Source organism: Phacochoerus africanus, chromosome 7 (assembly GCF_016906955.1).
Source record: "Phacochoerus africanus isolate WHEZ1 chromosome 7, ROS_Pafr_v1, whole genome shotgun sequence".
NCBI classification, from domain to species: domain Eukaryota; kingdom Metazoa; phylum Chordata; class Mammalia; order Artiodactyla; family Suidae; genus Phacochoerus; species Phacochoerus africanus.
Window position 1 is genome coordinate 22,085,530 of NC_062550.1, and position 21,439 is coordinate 22,106,968.

Consider the following 21,439-nt stretch of genomic DNA (forward strand, 5'->3'; position numbering starts at 1 on the left):
TTCCAACTCTAAATTTCTTTGATTCTGTGCTAAGCTCAATAAGGGGGGTGTTTGGAGAAGAGAAATGAAAGGTTATAAATTCAACTAATGTGGTGACAACAGATGCGGGACCAGAGAAGACATATGTAAGAGATATAGAGAGCACAGAGCCTAAAGTAATGTGGGACTTTTGAGCATGGGTCACTAATAGAAAAAAGAAATTTGGTCAGAAGAATCAAATATTGCAGATAAACAAAGCACAATGAAAAGACCATCCAATTTGGTGATTTCAGAAGTTCATGGTGACCTTAGAGAGTGGAGTTTTGTTTACTATCAAAAGTTGTATGGGCTTCAGGGGTCAGTGAAAGTGAAAAAGAGTAAAGGTATTTCTGGAGGAGTTTGGTGCTGTGGGAGAATGGGCAGAGTTCAGTAGATTGTCATGATCAAGCCAAGGGGAACTTCGTGTAGTGGCAGAAGAGAATAAACCAGTAGAGAGAGAAACATTAAAGTGACAAAGGTACAACAACATGGATGGGCCTGGAGGATATTATGCTTAGTGAAATGTCAGAAAAAGACAAATACCCTATGTTATCACTTATATGTGAAATCTAACATATGAGACAAACAAATGAATATAACAAAACAAACAGTTACAGATAATAGAGAACAAACTAGTGGTTATGGGGTGGGGGCTGCTGGGAGGGGCAAGATTAGGTGAAGGTGATTTAGAGGTACAAGCTACTATGTATAAAATAAATATGCTACAAAGACATATTGTACAGCACAGAGTATAGCCAGTATTTTATAGTAATGTTAAATGGAGCATAATCTATAAAAATATTGAATCACTATGTCGTACACCTGAAATTCACATAAATAAATACATTTTTAAAAGGAAAAATACTTTGGCTACAGGGTTGTTAGGGTGATTAAATATGAAATGAATGAAAAATAGAGTGCTCTAGCAGATTATCAATAAATAAAATTAGCATTAGATGGAATGCTCAAAAAAAAAAGTGACAAAGGGATAACTGAGAAGGTTATATTCTAAGAAGAGGTGGGTGGGAACTGGGACCCAGGGGAGAGCTGGAGTAACTACTTTTACTGGAGAACAGGGCCTGTGTCATATTTGTGTACTCCTCTTTTGTATTTCCATTAAACCTGGAAGAGTACTTTGGCCTGAAGCTGTCAAGGCAGGAGGACAGGACAAGAAATCTAGTCCCAGCTTTGCCATTAAAACCCTATGTGACCTTGTGCAAGTCACTTCTCCTCCCTAGGTATTATTTTTCTTTATCTGCAAAATAATGACAAGAACTATATCATCTCTAAGCTCTATGAGTCTGTTGTTAATAGGCCAGGTGAAAAGTAGGGTTTGGAAAGATCCTGGTGGTGAGGGCTGCCCATGCACCCCACAGGCTGTAGTTGGAATCTCTGAGGACTGGGAAGGTGGGACAAGGCCTCTAATCGGTGGTATGGCCAACCTTGCTGTGCTTGTGTCAATCTTCAGGTATGGCAAGCGAGTGGCGGACATAAAGGAGAGCAAGGAACATGTAATTGCGAACAGGTAAAGGTGGGGAATGTGCTCTCCCAGAAGGGATGGAATCAGAATCTTGACCTTTGGTCTCACCTAAGCCACCCCAGTTTCTCTACCCAAGAACTGGCTGCTGCCCCACAGGTTCTTTTGTTTCCTTCCTAGTTCTGAGACATTGAACCTTCCTCCTGGCTGACCCCCCTTTCTTTTTTTTCTTTCTTTCTTTTTTTTTTTGTCTTTTTGTTGTTGTTGTTGCTATTTCTTGGGCCGATCCCGCGACATATGGAGGTTCCCAGGCTAGGGGTTGAATCGGAGCTGTAGCCACCTGCCTACGCCAGAGCCACAGCAACGCAGGATCCGAGCCTCATCTGCAACCTACACCACAGCTCACGGCAACGCCGGATCGTTAACCCACTGAGCAAGGGCAGGGACCGAACCCGCAACCTCATAGTTCCTAGTCGGATTCGTTAACCACTGCGCCACGACGGGAACTCCTGACCCCCCTTTCTAAATGCAGCTCTCTTCTGCACTGCCTTTGGAGGATTTTTAAGGGTGGGAGGGACAACATCTTCTAATTTCTACTTTCTTTCCTCAGTGGCCAGTTTCATTCCCAACGGCGCCAATTTCTGCGGATGGCTGTGAAGGAGCTGGAGACTGTGTTAGCTGATGAACCAGGACTACTGGGTCCCAAGGCAAGAGGGGGCTGATGTCCAATGATAGAAGACTCTGCTGTGGGCAGTGACCTTGGCGTTCACGAGTTTTTGCATTTCTTGGGTTTTGTTTTGTTTTTTTGTTGTTGTTGTTGTTGTTGTGTGTGTGATCTGTTTGTATATGTATATACTGATTCCCCTGAATCTTCTTGGAGGATCCCCAACCCAAACTTTTTGTATCTCTTTTTTAGGCACTACTATAGTATATCTTACAGCTATTTGTGTTCTTGTCCTATCCTTTGAGTGTGAACTAATTGAAGACAGAGCTTACTTTTTTTTTTTAGGGCCGCACCCGAGGCATATCCAGGGTCCCAGGCTAGGGGTCCAGTCGGAGCTACAACTGCTGGCTTATACCACAGCCACAGCAATGCCAGATCTGAGCTGCATCTGTGACCTATACCACAGCTCACAGCAAGCTCGATCCTTAACACACTGAGTGAGCTAGGGATTGAACCCGCAACCTCATGGTTCCTAGTTGGATTCATTTCCGTTGTGCCACGATGGGAACTCCAGAGCTTACTTTTTTAAACCACATAAATAAATACTTAGTAAATATTCCTTCTCCTCTCTCTCTCTCTCTCTCTCTCTCTCTCTCTTTTTAGGGCTGCACCTGCAGCATATGAAAGTTCCCAGGCTAGGGGTCGAATCAGAGCTGCAGCTGCTGGCCCACACCACAGCCACAACAATGCCAGATCCAAGCGTCCTCTGACCTACATGGCCTCTCACGGCAGCACTGGATCCTTAACTCACTGAGCAAGGCCAGAGATCGAACCAAATCCTCATGGATACTAGTCAGGTTTGTTACCGCCGAGCCACAATGGGAACTCCCCAGTAAATATTTCTAAAATTTAATTTGATAAGGAGATAGTGACTGAGCTAATGTCAACATATGTACATGTCTGATTCTTGTCAGATAGGTTTCTCTGAGTCTCTGTGTTTAATATTAGACACTATTGTTGATATGGTTACACAGTTGTATCCATAGGTATATTTTCATGATAGTTTTCTTTGTGCTTGGAAATCCATTTATAAGTTGAAAAGTCTCATAGTTCCTTGTCCTCTCCTTAGGCCCTTTTTGCATTCATGGCCTTGTCCTTCATTCGTGATGAGGTCACTTGGCTGGTTCGCCACACAGAGAACGTCACCAAGACGAAGACACCTGAGGACTACGCTGACTCGTTAGTACTTGGCATAGTTAAGACGCTTCAATTTAGATGGATTGGGAAAAGGGACCGGGGGGCAGCTGTGACCTTGGTGGGGGAGGTGTCACAGTTTCTGCCCTGTTGTCATTGTCTTTGTCTCAGGTCACATTTTTCAGTCTCATACAGCTCTCTGTTCTCATCATTGACTTTGTAGGAACATTGCAGAACTGCTTTTCTTGTTGGAGGAGATTAGGGCTCTGGTCCGAAAACACATCAAGGTGATACAGCAATACCACCTTCAGTACCTGGCCAGATTTGATGCTCTTGTGCTGAGTGACATCATTCAAGTATGTTTAAATGATGATACTTTGGAAATATCGGGGTGGTCCTTGGTCATTTCCCCAAGGGGCCACCTTGGCTGAATCTCATGCTCTGTAGATTGTGAGTCAAAAAGCCTGATTTCTCTTTCTACATTTTTTTTTAAAGGCTAATAATCTCAGCACTTTTCTCCCCAAAATGAAGCTACATAGAAATAGGAGAGAGAAATAGAGGGCACAGTTGGGTATCAGCATGGCAGGGAACCTGAGGAATTTCCTCCATGTCTTGCTTGGCACTCTCTCACTGTTTGTGGCACTTGGCACTTCCTTCCTCCTTCATGCACTCCGACTGAGCCTGGTGGTCCTTGTTTCTCTCCTGGTGGAACTTATGCTCCCTCGATGGTAACTCCACCTTCTCTTTTAGAACCTGTCCGTGTGTCCCGAGGAGGAGTCCATCATAATGTCCTCATTCGTCAGTACTCTCTCCTCCCTGAATCTCAAACAAGGTAACTGGAGGGAAGTGGAGGAGGAAGAGTATATGTGAGGGTGAACATCTTTTTTTTTTCTTTCTTTCTAGAATTATTTATCTCTTGAGCCAGGGAGTGGGCCAAGATGACTTTGAGGAAGACCCACTGTTCCACACAGTTGGCTATAGGTGCTGTTTTATTATTATCTTTTAAATTTCTGTTTTTCTTGCAGTTGATAATGGAGAGAAATTTGAATTTTCTGGATTGAGGCTGGACTGGTTCCGTCTACAGGTACGTCTGTTCCCGTTTGTAAACGGTCCCCCATTCTCAAGGTTTTTTTTCTCTCACAATTCCTTCTTTTTTAATCTCTTAAATGGATGATTCAATGCTGAAAACTGCCAAAACAGTTGTGGACAAGACAAACCCCAGCCAAACTGTAGTCCCAAGGCTACAGTTTTCATTTATCTTGTTTTTCTCCTTCCTTTTCTCAACTCCAACCATAGGCATATACCAGTGTGGCTAAGGCTCCCCTGCACCTGCATGAGAACCCTGACTTAGCCAGGGTGATGAACCTCATTGTCTTTCACTCCCGAATGCTGGACTCAGTAGAGAATATGCTGGTGGAAACTTCTGATTTATCTACTTTCTGGTATGTCCTGATTCAGAGCTCTTTATCTTGCCCTATCTCTTGCCTGGCCTCTGTGGAGGACTCTTAATTCCCCCAGATAGATTGGAACAGCTTGTTTTCTTTGAGATCTCCTTAAAGGCAGAGGCTCAAATCTATGGTTTCCTCATACAAACTTTCATCAAGTGTTAGGAATTTTTTGTTTGTTTGATTTTTTAAGGCTATAGTGCAGCATGGAAGTTCCCAGGCTAGGGGTTGAATCAGAGCTGCAGCTGCTGGCCTACACCATAGCCACAGCAACACCAGATTCAAGCTGCATCTGTGACCTACACCATAGCTCATGGTAAGGCTGAATCCTTAAACTACTGAAAGAGGCCAGGGATCTAACCCAGTTCCTCATGGATACTAGTTGTGTCCGTTACCGCTGAGCCACAACAGGAACTCCTCAAGGGTTAGGAATTTGAAGTTGATCCCCTTTTGTGCTGGACTTTACACAGCCTTCACTTCTCTGGGGTAATTAATTCATCTATTGTCTTTTCCTCACTGTTATCTTTGGACACTTCAGCTTCTTTTTATTCTTGGGGCATTGTGATTTAAAAGAGACATGGAAAACTTGGAGGTTTAGTGGAATGAACTGAAAATAATTGGGAGGGCTGGGGAACAGGGCCTTTGGAGAATGCAAATTAGTTTGTCTTCCTTAGGTATCAACAGCATTTGCTAAGTGACTGCTGGTTGTGCATAACTCTACCCTTTGAGGGATCACACAAACCACAAAACATGTTGGCTCTGCTTCCTGCATTTGACACAGGTGGGGTGGGGAAGTATAATACATGACAAGGCCATCAACCTAATAATTACAGTTATAAGAAAGTGGTAAAAGGAGTGGGATGTTGAGAGAATGTTGAGAGGACACAGGGTTGAAGAAAGATCAATCTCATGGAATTTATCTGAGAAAGTTTCTGGAGCCTAAATGTTATATTTTGGGAGGGATCTGCATTAGTAGTATTGAGGGACTTCTAAATCAGAGCCCAGCTCATGCAGAGGTTCGGAGGGAAGAATAGCAAATTTTGTACAAGAAGAGGGAAGAAGATATCACTAACCTGCCCTGGGGTCCAGCAAAGAAGTCTGAGAAGGAGAGTTTCCTCTGTGGCATAACAGGATTAGTGGTGTCTCTGGAGCATCAGGATGCAGGGTCAATCCCTGGTGTGGCATGGTGAGTTAAGGATCTGGCATTGCCACAGCTATGGCAAAGATGGCAGCTGCAGCTTGGATCTGATCCCTGGCCGGGAAACTCCATATGCTGTGGGGTGGCCAAAAAAAAAAGTCTGAAAGGGTTGAGTTTCTTGGGGTTTCCATCTATCTTAAGGGCAGGGAAATTAAAGAGGGAAGGGTTGAATATCAATAAATACTTGTTACGGGGAGTTCCATCATGGCTCAGGGGTTAACGAACCTGACTAGTATCCATGAGGACGTGGGTTTGATCCCTGGCCTTGCTCAGTGGGTTAAGGATCCGGTGTTGCAGTGAACTGTCATGTAGGTCACAAACTAGGCTTGGATCTCGAGTTGCTGTGACTGTGGCCACAGTGGCTACAGCTCCAATTCGACCCCTATCCTGGGAACCTCCATATGCCACGTGGGTGGCCCTAAAAAAGACAAAAAAGACCAAAAAAAATGTTGAAAGAATGACTATTCTCTCTACTTCAGAAGGACCAGCTCCTAAATTCTGGTTCTAAGTGTTCTCCCTTTTCCTCAGCTTTCATCTCCGTACCTTTGAGAGGATGTTTGCTATGACCCTGGAAGAACCTGCCATGTTGCGTTATGCCATTGCTTTTCCCTTGATTTGTGCTCATTTTGTCCACTGTACTCATGAGATGTGCCCAGAGGAGGTGAGTACCTTGAACTCCAAACCTTGTTATCTCTCTAATCACATCTCATTCTTATTCCCCCAAAACACAATTCCAAGGGTCGATTTTGGTCCCAGGAAGGGAACAAACATAGGTATCTGATACAGGTTCCTAACTGTCTCAGTGTTCTCTACAAGGTGTCCTTCCTGGGTCACAGTTTCTTCTTCTGTAGGAGTGGGTGGCTCAGGCAGGGGGAGCAGAGCAGTATCATGAGGAGGAGGTGGCCGTCTTGGTGATGACAGTTTCTTCCTTGGTTTCTCTTTCTCAAAGTACCCCCATCTGAAGAACCATGGCCTTCATCACTGCAACTCCTTCCTGGAAGAGTTGGCCAAACAGACCAGCAACTGTGTCCTGGAGATCTGTGCTGAGCAGCGAAACCTGAGTGAGCAGGTAGGCTCAGCCCTCTCTCTGTTTCAGTCTCCCCTCTGCCATGCCTCCGTGCCTTCCCTCTACTTCCCTTTGGCTTCCTTTCCAACACCAAGTTCTCTAGCCCTTTCACAAGGGAGTTGGGCTTTTGTGTGCTTGAGTTTATGGCAGCTCCTTTTCTTAGTGTAGTCCCTCCAGTCTTTACTCCCTTAGCACTAGATAGAGGTGTCTAAAAATACTCTTATTTGAACAGCTGCGCTCAACAAAATCTGTGCTATTTGAAGAGTTCCAAGAGATGAGTTAACTTTCTAGTTTACTTCCCCTCCTCTCTGCCCAGTATACATATTCTTGAGGCAGTGACCCCTAGGTCACCTGGCTTGTCTCGCCTTTCTCTCCATCTGCACCCTAATCTGTGGCCATGTGAACATTTTCAGGCACTTCCTCTGTGTTTATACTCAGGGCTGCTCTTGTGGCCTTGTCTGTTGGTTTCCCCTCCCGCCCTTGACTGAGTCACAGCACCTGGTCATGATTAACTCAGCCTAAATTTACAGAAAATTTGAAAATGAGGAACTTGTTCTGCTGTTGCCCTGGAGTCTTTTAGGTTTCCTAGACTACCCTCCCTTCCTGGGTTTGAATCAGGCTTTGTAGCAACTTTGGTAGGAGGGGAGTCAGATTGTGTACATGTGCATGCGTGTGTGTGTGTGTGTGTGTGTGTGTGTGTGTACATATGCACAATTATATTATTTAACCTTTCCATTTTCTCATATGTAAAGTGGGGATAAAAATAATTTCTTCATAGCAGTATCATAACGATTAAATTAAGGAGTAGGTTAAATATTTGATATGCAATTTTCAATGGATGTTAATGTCTATATATTTGATACTTATTGGGCACTAAGCCCTGTGCTGGGTTTTTGGGATGGAGTCCCAGAAGGAAAGGTACACTGTTTCTGCCTTTGGGGAATGTCCCAGTTTAAGGGAAAAGGCATACAAATACGAGTTTGAAAGAAATTTAAATTATTAATGCAAGGAAGCCATGTAAACAAGTATAATTATTCACCAATTTGAATACCTACTACATGCAGGGGACGTAGTTAAAGTGGGTGCTGTGTTAGAAATGACTAAATGACTAAATCATGATGCGAGTGTTGTTTTCACACACACCAGAACTTTTGCAAATGAATATTGATCCCTCCAAAGTTATCATTTTGAATAAATACTTAGTGATGTTGCCATTAGTAATGGAATCACATATTTTGCAACTACTTTCAGAATCTACTATAGACACCTTTGCATAATTTCAGGGTTGACACATCTTTGCTCATCAAGGTAGACTTGAATTTTTGGGAACAGTAAGAGTTTGGACTTAAAAAAAAACCAGCAAAGTGTGACTATAAAGTAATGAAACCAGTTTTCTCATGGCTGTTATCCTGCTCTAAGAATAATTCCAAATGAAGAGTTTCCAGACTCGTTAAAGGAGATGCCTGAAAATATAACTCTCTCTTATGTTTTCTGAATGACTAATGGGTGTCTCAGTGAAGAGGAGAGGTACAGGATTGATGTTTAACTAGCACGACACTTAAAAAAAAAAAAACGGTGAAGGAGTTCCCATTGCGGCTCAGTTGTTAATGAATCTGACTAGGAACCATGAGGTTGCGGGTTCGATCCCTGACCTTGCTCAGTGGATTAAGGATCTGGCATTGCCAGTGAGCTGTGGTGTAGGTTGCAGATGTGGCTCGGATCCCGTGTTGCTGTGGCTCTGGTGTAGGCTGGCGGCTACAGCTCTGATTCGACCCCTAGCCTGGGAACCTCCATATGCCGTGGGAGCGGCTGAAGAAATGGCAAAAAGACAGGAAAAAAAAAAAAAAGGTGGAAAGAGAATGCTGGCCACATTGTCAACTCTCAGTCTTTGGAGGGCTTGGTAGTATGGGTAACTATCCCTATGAAACTAAATAGGAAGGAATGTAGCAAAAGAGATGGTAGTTCAATCCTAGCAAAAAACTTATCTTCCCAGATTGGAAGACCCTAGAAAGCACAATTGGGTGGAGCTCTTAAATCTTCTTTTTACTCGAATTTTTCTGTGAGGAAAGGCCCTCTCTTGGGAAGTGTTGGGGATCAATGACCTGATCCCTGAAGGACACTGCCGTGTTGAAATGTTGAGCCTAAACATGGGGAGATATTTAATGAAAACTGAAAGAGGTGAGCACACTCTTCATAGGCCCCTATTAGAGAAAGAAATGCATGGAAGGAGAGAGAGAGAGAGATAGAGGCAGAACAAGAAAAGAACAGACAATAAGGGAGGCACCTATTTCTGTCAGGTGGACTCCTTGGAAGTTTTAGGAATGAATCTCATTTCTCCATTCACTTGTCTTTGTTTCTAAAGCTTCTACCTAAGCACTGTGCCACTACCATCAGCAAGGCCAAGAACAAGAAAACCATGAAGCAGAGGCAGACTCCCAGAAAAGGAGAGCCTGAGAGGGACAAGCCAGGCGCTGAGAGTCACAGGAAGAACCGCAGCATTGTCACCAAGTGAGGACCTGGGCCTTCGAGAGCCAGCCGGGCACTACATTAAAGAAGGGGGAACAGGGAGGAGGGAAGATGATGCCTCAGAAGAGTACGGAAGGGGTGGCGGGTAACGGCAGATATGGAAAAGCACTTAAATGTGAATTTGCTGCTTTGTCTTTGAAGTCAGCATCAATGTGTACTGTTGTAGGCTGAATTTTTCTAGAAGATGAGAGGGGTCTGAGGGTCATGGGCCTGATAGATACTTCCCAGATACTAGTAGACAGTGCCAAACCTGTTATCAAGGCTCATCTCCCTTTCTCGATTTTACCCAGCATGGACAAGCTACACCTAAACTTGACAGAGTTGGCGCTGACAATGAATCATGTGCACAGCTTCTCTGTATTTGAACACACCGTCTTCCCTTCTGAGTATCTCAACAGCCATCTGGAGGCCAGACTCAACAGGTAGCACTCCTTGTCCTCTGTTTGAGTGGTATGGTAGTTCTCAAAGCTGGGTTCCATTAGAGTCGTCTTGGTGGTCATTCTGATGCAGTCAGTCTGACACAGGTCTCAAACATCTCTATTAAAAACAAATAAACCCAAAGAACCCCAAACCTCCACAAGTGGTTTTGACGAACAACTGGAACTGGTCATCACTGGTTTAACAGAGTGAGTGGGGCCTTTGCGGTCAGCAGACCTGTGTTGACATCCAGGGTGTTAGCTAAGACACCAGAGCAGGTCATCTAACTTGTTTGAGCCTTAGCTTCCTAACCTATAATGTAAGGATAGTGATATTTACCTTATAATGAGAATTACCTGTAATTGAGAATTGGTAGAGAATTAAAGGTAATGAGTGACATATACAGGCCTCGACAAAATAAATTCCCTTCCCTCTACTTTGACCCTCATTCCATTGCCCCCTAAGTTTGCAAGAACTTTCTTTATGTTGAAATTGGGCACTGTAGTCAGCAGATTAGGGGAATGAGGGCAAGAATTATTATGAATAATCTCCTAGACCTCTGTGTTTCTTTTTGGAATATGTAATATATTTATTCATGCATTCAATAATTATTTATTGAATATCTGTTGGGTATCAGCAGTGTTCTAGGAGCTGTTGATATGGCAGTATACAAAAGAAATTAAGATCCCCAGCCATGTAAAGCTGACTTTCTACTGGGAGAGAGAGTGACAAACCAAATAAGAAAGTAGGATATGATATGTAGTAGATTAGATAACAGTTAAGTGCTAAGCAGAAGAATAAAGCAGGAAAAGGAGAAGGGAAGTGTGCGGCGGTGGTAGAGTGGCCAGGGAAGGCTTTTGCTTGAGAAAGTGACATTTGAGTAAACTCATGAAAGAATCGAGGAAGCCAAGTGTGTGACTATCTGAGGAAAGAAAATTCTAGGCAGAGGAATAGCAAATGCACAGGCTCTGACATGGGAACATGCCTGGTATGTTTAGGGAACCTGAAGGAGGTAGTGAGAGGCAGGGGGAGATGGTAGGACACGAGGTCAGAGGAGGGGCAGCCTGACTATTCACGTGCCCTTGTAAGCACTTCGGCCTTGATTCTGAGTCTGGCAGGGAGCCTCAGTTGGGTGTGAGCAGAGTGGGAACACGTTTCACTGGTTATTTAAATAGATTCACTAGTGGGGCAAGGACAGAGTAGGGAAAAAAGTTAGGAGTCTGTGTTTTGATTGTAGGAGATGCAGATTTATTTTTCAATTAGGTTTTTGCGTAGGTGACAGTAAAATTAGTTTGTTTTCATTCCATACACTTTGGCTATGTAGAAGGAAGTGTCTCAGGTGCAAACAAAATGTCAAGATGACAATTTGATAATCATCCATGTGCAGACTTTCAGAAGCTGGCAGTGGTTGGTTTCTAGGCCCTGGAGCAGCATGGTTGCGATGTTCTACTTTTCCCTGAATATCTCCAATAATTTCTTTCTTTCTTTTCTTTTTTTCTTTTCTTTTCTTTCACTTTTTAGGGCCATACCTGTGGCATATAGAGGTTCTCAGGCTAGGGGTCAAATCGGAGCTACAGCTGCCAGCCTACACCACAGCCACAGCAATGCCGGATCGTTAACCCACTGAGCGAAGCCAGGGATCAAACCCACAACCTCATGGTTCCTAGTCAGATTTGTTTCTGCTGCACCACGATGGGAACTACTCTAAAAATTTCTTAATCGACATCACCATTCTTCAAGCCCTCAGGTTAGCCTAAAGGTTTGACTTGGATGAAAACTCTAAAATAGATTAGGAGTTCCTGTCGTGGCACAGCGGAAACGAATATGCTGTGGTGCGGCCCTAAAAAGGCAAAAGACAAAAAAAAAAAAAAAAGATTAAGCTTGCCTCCAGTCTGTCCCTTCCATGTTATTTTTCCTCAAGTGGTACCTTCTCTCTTTTTCTTTTCAGCTGGGGAACAGACTCCTGTTCTCTTCTGCTCCTCTGATATAAACAGTTTTTCCGAAACACAAAACAAAAAACCCCCAAACATCTGTGGCTTTAGAAAGAACTGATGAACTCATTCATATTGATGCACAGATGACTGACAAAAGCTTGTCACTGGCAAAGTCTGATGTTCCTCTTTCCCCTCCTGTTCACATTGTAACAAGGAAGAAAGCCTTAAGGCAGAGGACTGACTGTTAACTGCAAATCCTCAGGTTCCTGGGAGGGTATTCGGGAAGGAGCTGGGGGGTCTGGTAAGGAGGAGTGTTCCTGGCGTGCCCCTAAAACACTACAGTGTGGGCAGTTTTTCTGCCTCCTCTAAAGTTGGCTGTAGCTGTGCGCCAGCCAAGTGTAGTTTCTCCACCTGGCATCCTGTGGCCACCTGGGATTGCACTTCACGTCTAAGGATTTCTGGGTGTGGTTTTCCATTTCTGACAGTGGCTGGAACTAATTCTTTCCAGGGAGAAAAGACAGGTGCTGGCCCTGAGAATGCAGGTGGTGTGAACCAGCACATAGAGTTAGGTGGCATTGAGGAGCCCAGGTCTTCACTACCTGACCTAATTTCTCCAGAGGCGGCCAAGAGCATAGTGGGTGAGGATGAAATGTTATTGGATTCAAGTCCCAGCTCTGCCACTTGCCAGCTGTGTGGTCGCCATAGATGACAAGTGGCTTACTATCTCCGTGTCTCAGTTTCTTCATCCGTAAAATGGGGATAATAACTGCACCTACCTTTTTGGCTTGCTGTGAGGTTTTCATGGGATAGCACATGTAAGTTCCAGTGCAGCCCCTGGAACACAGTATAAATGTGATAACTGTTACCGTGTTTGTCATTATGATTGTGATTGTGGTTTTTGTCACCCAGGGCCATTGTGTGGCTGGCTGGTTACAATGCCACAACCCAGGAGATTGCAAGGCCTTCTGAGCTGTTGGCAGGAGTCAAAGCGTACATCAGCTTCATACAGTCACTGGCCCAGTTTTTGGGTACAGATGTATCCCGAGTCATCCGCAATGCCCTCCTGCAGCAGACACAGCCTCTGGACTCGTGTGGGGAACAGACTCTCACCACTCTCTACACAAATTGGTCAGTGCTGCTTCTCTCTCACTGCCTTCCTTCTGTTATCACTTTTTTCCTTCATGCAGTAGGACCTCAGAGTCAGGCACTTTAGCACCTAGGGTCATAGACCCCCAAATAGAGGCTTGTTTCTGCTTGAGGGCTGGAGCTGGGCCAAACTCAGATCCCCTTCTGTCTACCCTGAGGTTTCATTCTAAGCTTCCATGTGACATCCATAGACCTACTCTGTAGCAGTTTGACCTTCTCCTCTTAATCTGCAGTTCCTAACCTTCATTTCTGTATTCTTACTGTTTTAATTTCAAATGATCTCTCTTTCTCTTTCTGTAGTTCTCTTATTTCTCTTTTGTCCAGCTTCTCCCTCTGAAGACCACTGTCTCTCACACCATCTCTCCGGAGCACTGTCTCCTCACCTCCTGACATGACCATGTCGAGAATAAGCAGATTGTTCTTCATAGGGAAGGGGACCCTTCCCCAAAACTGGAGGAGGCAGGAATCAGCAATGTTTCCTCTGAGGTTTTAAAGATGCAAAGGAGTGGATTCCTACCTCCCTAAGCCACTGGGTGGCGCTCTTAATCCAGTATCTGCTCTTCGGAGTCAGTCTGCAAAGAATCCCACCCCCCAGGAGGGGGAAAGACGGGGGCAAGGTTTGCAGCACAAATGCCAACTGGGGCCTGGCAGGTAAGGTAAGGGGGTGCTGTGGGCTAGGCGGGGACTTTGAGTACTGGGAGAGGGCATGCCCCTCTGGAGGGGACAGCCACCACTTAGCTCCACCTGATCTTTGCCCCACTAAATCCTTATTTTTAATGTAAAATCTCTCTGTTTCAAAATTTTGACAACTAATTCAAGTTAAAAAGGAAAAAACCCTCATGTCTGAGTGCTAGATTTGACCTGCCTGTGGCTGGCTTGTGACTTATGTAAGACCCAGGCCCAGGGGTAGTGCAGGGGTGAGTGGCAGGGGTTGGCCAAGCTCTCTGCTGACACTGGCTGGAGGCCTTCTCACATTGCCCAGACATCAGGAGGCAATGTTTGGAGACTGGATGACAAGTTCACGGGGCTTCTCTGTCCAGGAGGTTTGACTTGAGATCCGCTTCCAGGATCCTAGGCCCTTAGTCCAACACTCTCATTGGAGAGGTTGAGACAAGTATATTTCAGAGGAGCCCAATTAGTAGGGATTTTTTCCCTGTCAGCTTGGGCCGGCCTTGACTGACCGAGAAAGGCCCAGGGTAAGGGGAGTCAGTAGTTGAAAAAAAGGGGGCAGCGTACACCGTTACATTTGACAGCACAGCGAAAGGCCCTGCAGGGTTTAGAGGCAAAGCGGAGTCACTTTGCTGCCAGGGGTTTTTGAGCCAACAGCTTGGGATGTTAATTAGGATGTCGTACCATCTACTGAGTCTCTTTTCCCCACCCCAGCCTTCGGAGGAGTTTCTCTTCCTGGGCCCAGTGGTGGTGGGAGGGAGAAGGGATTGAACACTAATCTTCTGTGCTTTCCTGGCCAACCTTGTAGGTACCTAGAAAGTCTGCTTAGACAGGCAAGCAGTGGGACCATCACCCTCTCACCAGCCATGCAGGCCTTCATCAGCCTCCCCCGAGAGGGGGAGCAGAACTTCAGCGCAGAGGAGTTCTCAGACGTCTCTGGTGAGCCCAGGGCCTGGTCTCCCATCAGGGAGCTGAGCCTTTCCCCTCGATACGCGATCTCAACCTACACACCCCATCTAAGTTCTCCTACCTTCCCAGAGGCTCATTCTGTTCTCTTCTCAGGTCTCTGCTGGATTCCACTTCATGGGCAATAAAAAGAGATTCCCAGTGAGACCCAGATTGAGGGGTGGCTTAAAGGTTAAAGGTGGAGAGGGAAGATGAGGGGAGTTAGGAGCTAGGCAGGGGCATCTCAGGTCACTGAAAGGATTTATTCTTTGAAGGGTAGTAAGTGGTTATTTTCCATTTCCACAAAGGGTCAAGAGTGAGACATATAATAGAGGGTAAAGGATGATCGCAAGGAGGACATCCTGATGTTTGGAATTATTAAACAGTGGTGTGACGTTCTGGCATTTTCTGCTTTGGGATACATTTTATTTTTAAATTAAAAAAAGTTTTTGGCTGCACCTGTGGCATGTGGAAGTTCCTGGGCCAGGGATTGAACCCACACCACAGCAGTGACCCAAGCCACAGCACCAAGCCACCAGGGATCTCCTTTAGGGATAAATTTTAGAGGCTTAGCCAGTGCTTGGACTGTTGATGTTGGTAATGATGATGAGATAATGGATGATGTTTAGTGTGGGCGAGGTTCTAAATGTTCATGTGTATTAACTCCTTAATCCTCACTACAGCCTTGAGGTAGACACTTTTATTCCCCACATTTTATAGATGAGGACACTGAGATGCAGAGGTTAAGGAGCTTGATTAAGGTCGAACATTCATAGGTGGTAGAACTGGGATTTCAACTCAAGGCAGTCAAATTCCAGAAACTGGGTGCTTAATCTTTTTTTTTTTTTTGGTCTTTTTAGGGCTGCACCCACAGCGTATGGAGGTTCCCAGGCTGGGTGTTGAATCGGAGCTGTAACCGCTGGCCTATACCACAGCTCACAGCAACGCTGGATCCTTAACCCACTGAGCAAGGCCAGGAATCGAACCTGCGTCCTCATGGATGGTAGTCAGATTTGTTTCCTCTGAGCCACGACGGGAACTCCTGGGTGCTTAATCATTATGTTGCACTGCTTCCCACTGTATAGCAGTGCTTTTGTGTCTCAAGGCAGGTGAGGAGTGTGTTGTGAATGAGTTGGAAAGTTGTTCTCTTTTTTAAAAGAGGGCTCGAAACCATACAGATCCTTTTTAATAGATTTGTTTCACTGACTCACTGATTCATGAACAGTCCCACTGCTTCCTCCTTCCTCTCACCTCCATGTAAATCATGGACCCCACATGGTATCTGCGACAGGTAGGAGATGTTTCAGTGACCCTGCCCTCTCCATTCTCCCCCTTCCCTGGGGGGTGTTAACCAAAGTCAGAGTACACAGTTCTGTGTTCCTGCCTGCCTTCTTCTTACCCTCATGCTGACTCCATCAGTGAGCTGACCCTACTCTTTACCTGCTGGAGGCTTCAGATGTCCCCTTCTCATCAGTTCTTCCCACAAACTGTAGGCAGCATCTAAAATCAGCTTTAGGTCTTGCTGACAACTGACGAGCAGCAGGAGGTAATGCTGATTCCCCCTTCCACCACCCCCACCCCCATTTCCCTGGGTTACCATGGTGATGGGGCAATGCTGTTGCAAAAATAGATAGATGGATAGAGAAGGATGCCCTAGGGTTACTAGCCTAGAGTAGAGAAGGCTGGAGTAAGGAAGGCTGGTAGGCCGGTAGATCAGTGTGTCTTTTCCCCAGAGAAGGCAATTCAGCCCCTCTGCTTCTCTGTCAGCCATTTTAGCATTATCTCAGTTGACCAGTTAGGAAATCCTTTTCTGGTTCTCAGCTCAGTTGTTCCTATTGTAAATAGGTTGCTCTAAAAATGTCTAGCATTTATTCCACATGAGGTTCTGTGTCAGCTGCTGTGACCAATTTTATTCCCTCTGTCAGTGGTAGACGTGGAGATCAACTGGTCCTGCCTTTAAACACTTGTGGAGCCTCGGCTTCCTTTTCCCTCTGAACTCTTACTGTGTTCAACTGACCTTTTTTTCTCCTGGTCTCTTGCTACTTCTGGTCTTTATGGTTTTCTCTGCTGAGATGGCCCATAGCCAAAGATCTTCCCTTTGTCTGAATTTGTCACTAGCTTTTTTTTTTTTTCTTTTGTTTTTCCTTTAAGGGCTGCACCTGCAGCATATGAAAGTTTCTGGACTAGGAGTTGAATCAGAGCCACAGCTGCCGGCCTATGCCACAACCACAGCAACGCAGGATTTGAGCCATGTCTGTGACCTACACCATAGCTCACAGCAGCACCGGATCTTTAACCCACTGAGCGAGTAGGCTAGGGATCGAACCCAAATCCTCATGGATACTAGTCAGTTTCATCTCTGCTGAGCCAAAACGGGAACTCCTGAATTTGTCACTAGTGTTTTCAACATGGGATTTTCCCAACTTGGTTTTTTTTTTTTCTTTTTGTCTTTTTGCCCTTTCTCGAGCCACTCCCTCGGCATGTGGAGGTTCCCAGGCTAGGGGTCTAATCAGAGCTGTAGCCACTGGCCTACACCAGAGTCACAGCAATGTAGGATCTGAGCCATGTCTGCGACCCACACCACAGCTCACGGCAACGCCAGATCCTTAACCCACTGAGCAAAGCCAGGGATCGAACCCGCAACCTCATGGTTCCTAGTTGGATTCGTTAACCACTGCACCACGATGGGAACTCCCCAACTTGGTTTTTAATTAATTCACAAAGGACTAGAAGGAAGCTGGGTAGGGAGGGAAAGGTAATGGGGCCAACTAGAAGGAAGAAGAATTTAGAGGGAAAAACAACTGGGACTCTGGGGATATGTGTTGATTATGTTCTCATGTCGACTCTGGGAAGTACTGAGGATGGATATTAATTTCTTCATTTTCAGAGAAGTAAACTTGGAGAGGGTCAGTGGCTTGTTTAAGGTCTTATACCTGATAAAGCTAGTGCAGCTGGCCCAGCAAGAGTAAAGCCCAGGTGCCATGCAAAGGGACTTGGGAAAGTATAGACTCTTATAAGAATGGAAGGTGAATAGTTATCATTTGTGGTATATCTTGATGGGGAAAGTATAAATTGTCCCATAGGCAGGCCAGATCTGTCACCTGAATGAATGATTTCGGGCTACTTTTGATCTCCAACTTCCCACTTCTTTCCCTTGCTGAAAAACATTTAAAATGTTCAAATGACCCTTTGGCCATTGTGCAAATGCACCAGTGCCCTCTGAGTCCCACCTGGGACTCCTGTGACTCTATTCCAGAGATGCGGGCCTTGGCTGAACTCTTGGGCCCCTATGGCATGAAGTTCCTGAGTGAAAACCTGATGTGGCACGTGACCTCACAGATTGTGGAGCTGAAGGTACTGTGGAAGCAAGCCTCCCAGGAAGAAGGTCCAGCCTCAGGGGTAGGGGGATGGGAGTAGGAGACTGGGGGGAAGACGTACCATGGGTCTCATCTTTTCCTGCTTAATGGCTCTGTGTCCCGGCTGCAGAAACTGGTGATGGAGAACATGGATGTACTTGTTCAGATCAGATCCAACTTTAGCAAGCCGGACTTGATGGCTTCTCTCCTGCCCCAGCTGATGGGTGAGCATGTCCCCTGAAGGGAGAAGGAGCTATGGGAGAAGGATTGTGGATGGATGATAGGGGTTTTTGGAGATCTGGGGGCCAGGCTGGGTCTGAAGAAGAAACGCTGTTGCCATTCTCCTAAATTCTCTTCTTAATGTTCTTCTTTCTCCTCAGGGGCTGATAATGTGCTGAAGCGCATGACCATCATTGGCGTTATCCTCAGTTTCAGGGCCATGGCCCAGGAGGGACTTCGGGAGGTGATTTGGTCGGGGGGTTGCCACAGAAGAAACAGCTACCTCCCTGGGTGGGGCTTGTATGGCAAGCTGTGGAAAGGGTTGTGAGCGCTGAGAAGAAAGGAGCTTAATTCAGTAGAGGTCCTGGGAGATCTTCGAGGAAAGATGAGCCTAGAGGCATGAGGAGAGAGGGAGCCTGGGAAGCGGGCAGTTTTTAATCTAAGCAGAGGCCCTATTTTTGGTGTTTGTTTCAACCGATGTTTGAAGGCACTGCTGCTGTCCTGTGGACTCATTTGTCCTCTTTCCTCCAGGTTTTCTCCTCCCACTGCCCATTTCTTATGGGTCCCATTGAGAGCCTGAAGGAGTTTGTCACTCCAGACACGGATATCAAGGTATGAGGGAGTGCAAAGTGGAATCAGGAGATTTTGTTGTTGAAAAAGGATGGAGCTCAACCTTGTAAGGGAGAGGGGGCTCTGAAGAACACTGCAGAGGGAAGGGCCAGGATTTGAACTAGGGGAGGTGTTGTGGAGGGAGGGGCATTGGTCAGGTATATTCTTGGAGAGAGAGTGCAGAGCCTCGGAGCCCTAGGGGCATGGAGGGAAGCGGGAGTCTGAGCCCCTGTGGGAGATGGAGAGGAGTAAGGTCTAGGATAGTATCTATAGGTTTTCTCCTCAAATGTGCAAATTAGATACCAAACTATGTACAGACAAGTCCCCTCTTTTGTCAGGAGCTTGAGTCCTTTTTGTAAAATGTGTTCCTTCCATTTCCACCCACCCTGCTTGCCCTCAGAGCTTTCTCTTTTTCTGGCCTTTCCTTCCTCCTATATCCAAAACTTTCTGGCTCCTCTACGTGTCTGTCACCTGCCTCAGGCCCCATTTCCTACAGAGATGGAGAAAGCTTCGAAGAGGGGCCTCTGTAGCTGCCTAAGTTATATATATCCATTCCCTCTTCCCTCCCCCACCTCACGTCATCTCGCCTTTGAGACACTGGAACAATATGTTTTGCAGAAAATACAGCTGAAGTCTGGGAACAAGGTCCTTCAAATCATAAGGCAGGGTACTTTGATAATTCATTCCATTAACAGAGAGAGGTCTGTGAGTAAAGGAAGCCAGTTAACAGGAAGTATTATTATTATTATTTTTGTCTTTTTGCCGTTTTCTTGGGCCGCTCTCGCGGCATATGGAGGTTCCCAGGCTAGGGGTCAAATCGGAGCTGTAGCCACCAGCCTACGCCAGAGCCACAGCAACGCTGGATCCTTAACCCACTGAGCAAGGGCAGGGATCGAACCCTCAACCTCATGGTTCCTAGTCGGATTCGTTAACCACTGCACCACGAAGGGAACTCCAACAGGAAGTATTAAAGTTAGATGTTAGGGAAAAAAAGGAGTTCCTTACCTTGAGGTCAAAAGAGTTATGAAAATTTCCCCTTTCTTCTGCCTGAAGTCAGATGAGGGTCAAGGGGTCATGGGCCATGAGGGGGCGATGTTTCACTGGCATGGCTGCTCCTTTAAACCTGGTCTTCGATTTCAGTGAGCCTGGGTTTCTGGCAGCTGTTGATGTTGGGGCTGAAGGCTCTAGCCTGTCAGGAGCATGTCTGGCTGGCATCTCAGGGCAGCTCCGAGGAGCTTTAGGCTCTGTCTACCTGTGAAAATAAGCAGTCAGGGGAGGGATGCCCTGTCCATCAGAGCTTCTGTTATTGCCTCAGGGGAGCGAGAAGATTAGGAGGAAAGACGTTTCCTTCAGTCATCCCTTTCTTCCTATAGAAAACTATAGGTCAGGGACCAGGCCCCTCATCTCCTAGGTCATGGTTGCCTCGAGGTGGGTTATTTAGTAGGGAATTTTATTTTATTTTATTATTATTATTTTACTTTTCAGGGCTGCAACTGCAGCATATGGAGGTTTCCAGGCTAGGGGTTGAATTAGAGCTAGGATCTGAGCCACGTCTACAACCTACACCACAGCTCATGGCAACACTGGATCCTTAACCCACTGAATGAGGCCAGGGATCAAACCTGCATGCTAATGGTTCCTACTTGCATTCATTTCTGGTGCTCCACGACAAGAACTCCTAGTTAGTAGGGAATTTTAATAAAGGGCGGGGCAGAATGTGGGTGAGGTTTGCCTCCTGTGTCCAGTACCATAGGCAGTGTGTATTTGTTATGTCTGTGGGGTTCTTTGCATAAGATGCTCTACTTAGCTGTCTACTATTGAAACAATTATCCTTGTTCTCTCAGAATTTTTTTTTTTTTTAAGGGCCACACCTGCAGCACATGGAAGTTCCCTGGTTAGGGGTAGAATCAGAGCTGTAGCTGCTGGTGAGATCAGCAATGCGGGATCTGAGCTGTGTCTGTGTCCTACACCACAGCTCTTGGCAATGCCAGATCCTTAACCCACTAAGTGAGGCCAGGGATCGAACTTTTGTCCTTATGGATACTACTCAGGTTTGTTACCGCTGAGCCATGAAGGGAACTCCTCTCAGAATGTTTTTAATTTTTAAATTTTTTTTGTCTTTTTGCCTTTTCTAGAGCCGCTCCTGCAGCATATGGAGGTTCCCAGGCTAGGGGTCTAATCGGAGCTACAGCTGCTGGCTTACACCACAGCCACAGCAACGTGGGATCTGAGCCAGGTCTGCAACCTACACCACAGCTCACGGCAACGCTGGATCCTTAACCCACTGAGCAAGGCCAGGGACCGAACCCACAGTTAACCCTCAGTTAACCACTGAGCCATGATGGAACTCCTCAGAATGTTTTTAAGTCTTTTTTTTTTTAACCTTAAAAGGAGTCCAAGTACATGGGGTAGGGGTAGTGGTATGGGGCTACATCTTGGGAACCTGATTTTAAGTTCAATGAGGGATTGAGTAATCACTCACTAAATACTAATTGAATGCCTTCTATGTGCTTAGCATTGTGTTATAACCTAGAGAGTTTAAAAAGAAATGCAAAG

General features: G+C 45.7%; 1 protein-coding gene across 1 annotated transcript in view; it reads left to right on the plus strand.

Moving 5' to 3' along the window:
- Window positions 1–21,439, plus strand: part of NCKAP1L (NCK associated protein 1 like) — a 41,593-nt gene that overhangs the window by 9,445 nt on the left and 10,709 nt on the right. Inside the window, exons 10-26 of the mRNA XM_047786826.1 lie at window positions 1,487–1,543; window positions 2,106–2,202; window positions 3,289–3,398; window positions 3,577–3,709; window positions 4,104–4,185; window positions 4,379–4,437; window positions 4,650–4,795; window positions 6,525–6,657; window positions 6,946–7,065; window positions 9,425–9,570; window positions 9,879–10,010; window positions 12,849–13,067; window positions 14,563–14,693; window positions 17,956–18,053; window positions 18,186–18,279; window positions 18,436–18,518; window positions 18,806–18,886. Of these exons, the coding sequence (XP_047642782.1) occupies window positions 1,487–1,543; window positions 2,106–2,202; window positions 3,289–3,398; window positions 3,577–3,709; window positions 4,104–4,185; window positions 4,379–4,437; window positions 4,650–4,795; window positions 6,525–6,657; window positions 6,946–7,065; window positions 9,425–9,570; window positions 9,879–10,010; window positions 12,849–13,067; window positions 14,563–14,693; window positions 17,956–18,053; window positions 18,186–18,279; window positions 18,436–18,518; window positions 18,806–18,886 (1,921 nt within the window). The remainder of the gene's footprint in view (window positions 1–1,486; window positions 1,544–2,105; window positions 2,203–3,288; window positions 3,399–3,576; window positions 3,710–4,103; window positions 4,186–4,378; window positions 4,438–4,649; window positions 4,796–6,524; window positions 6,658–6,945; window positions 7,066–9,424; window positions 9,571–9,878; window positions 10,011–12,848; window positions 13,068–14,562; window positions 14,694–17,955; window positions 18,054–18,185; window positions 18,280–18,435; window positions 18,519–18,805; window positions 18,887–21,439) is intronic.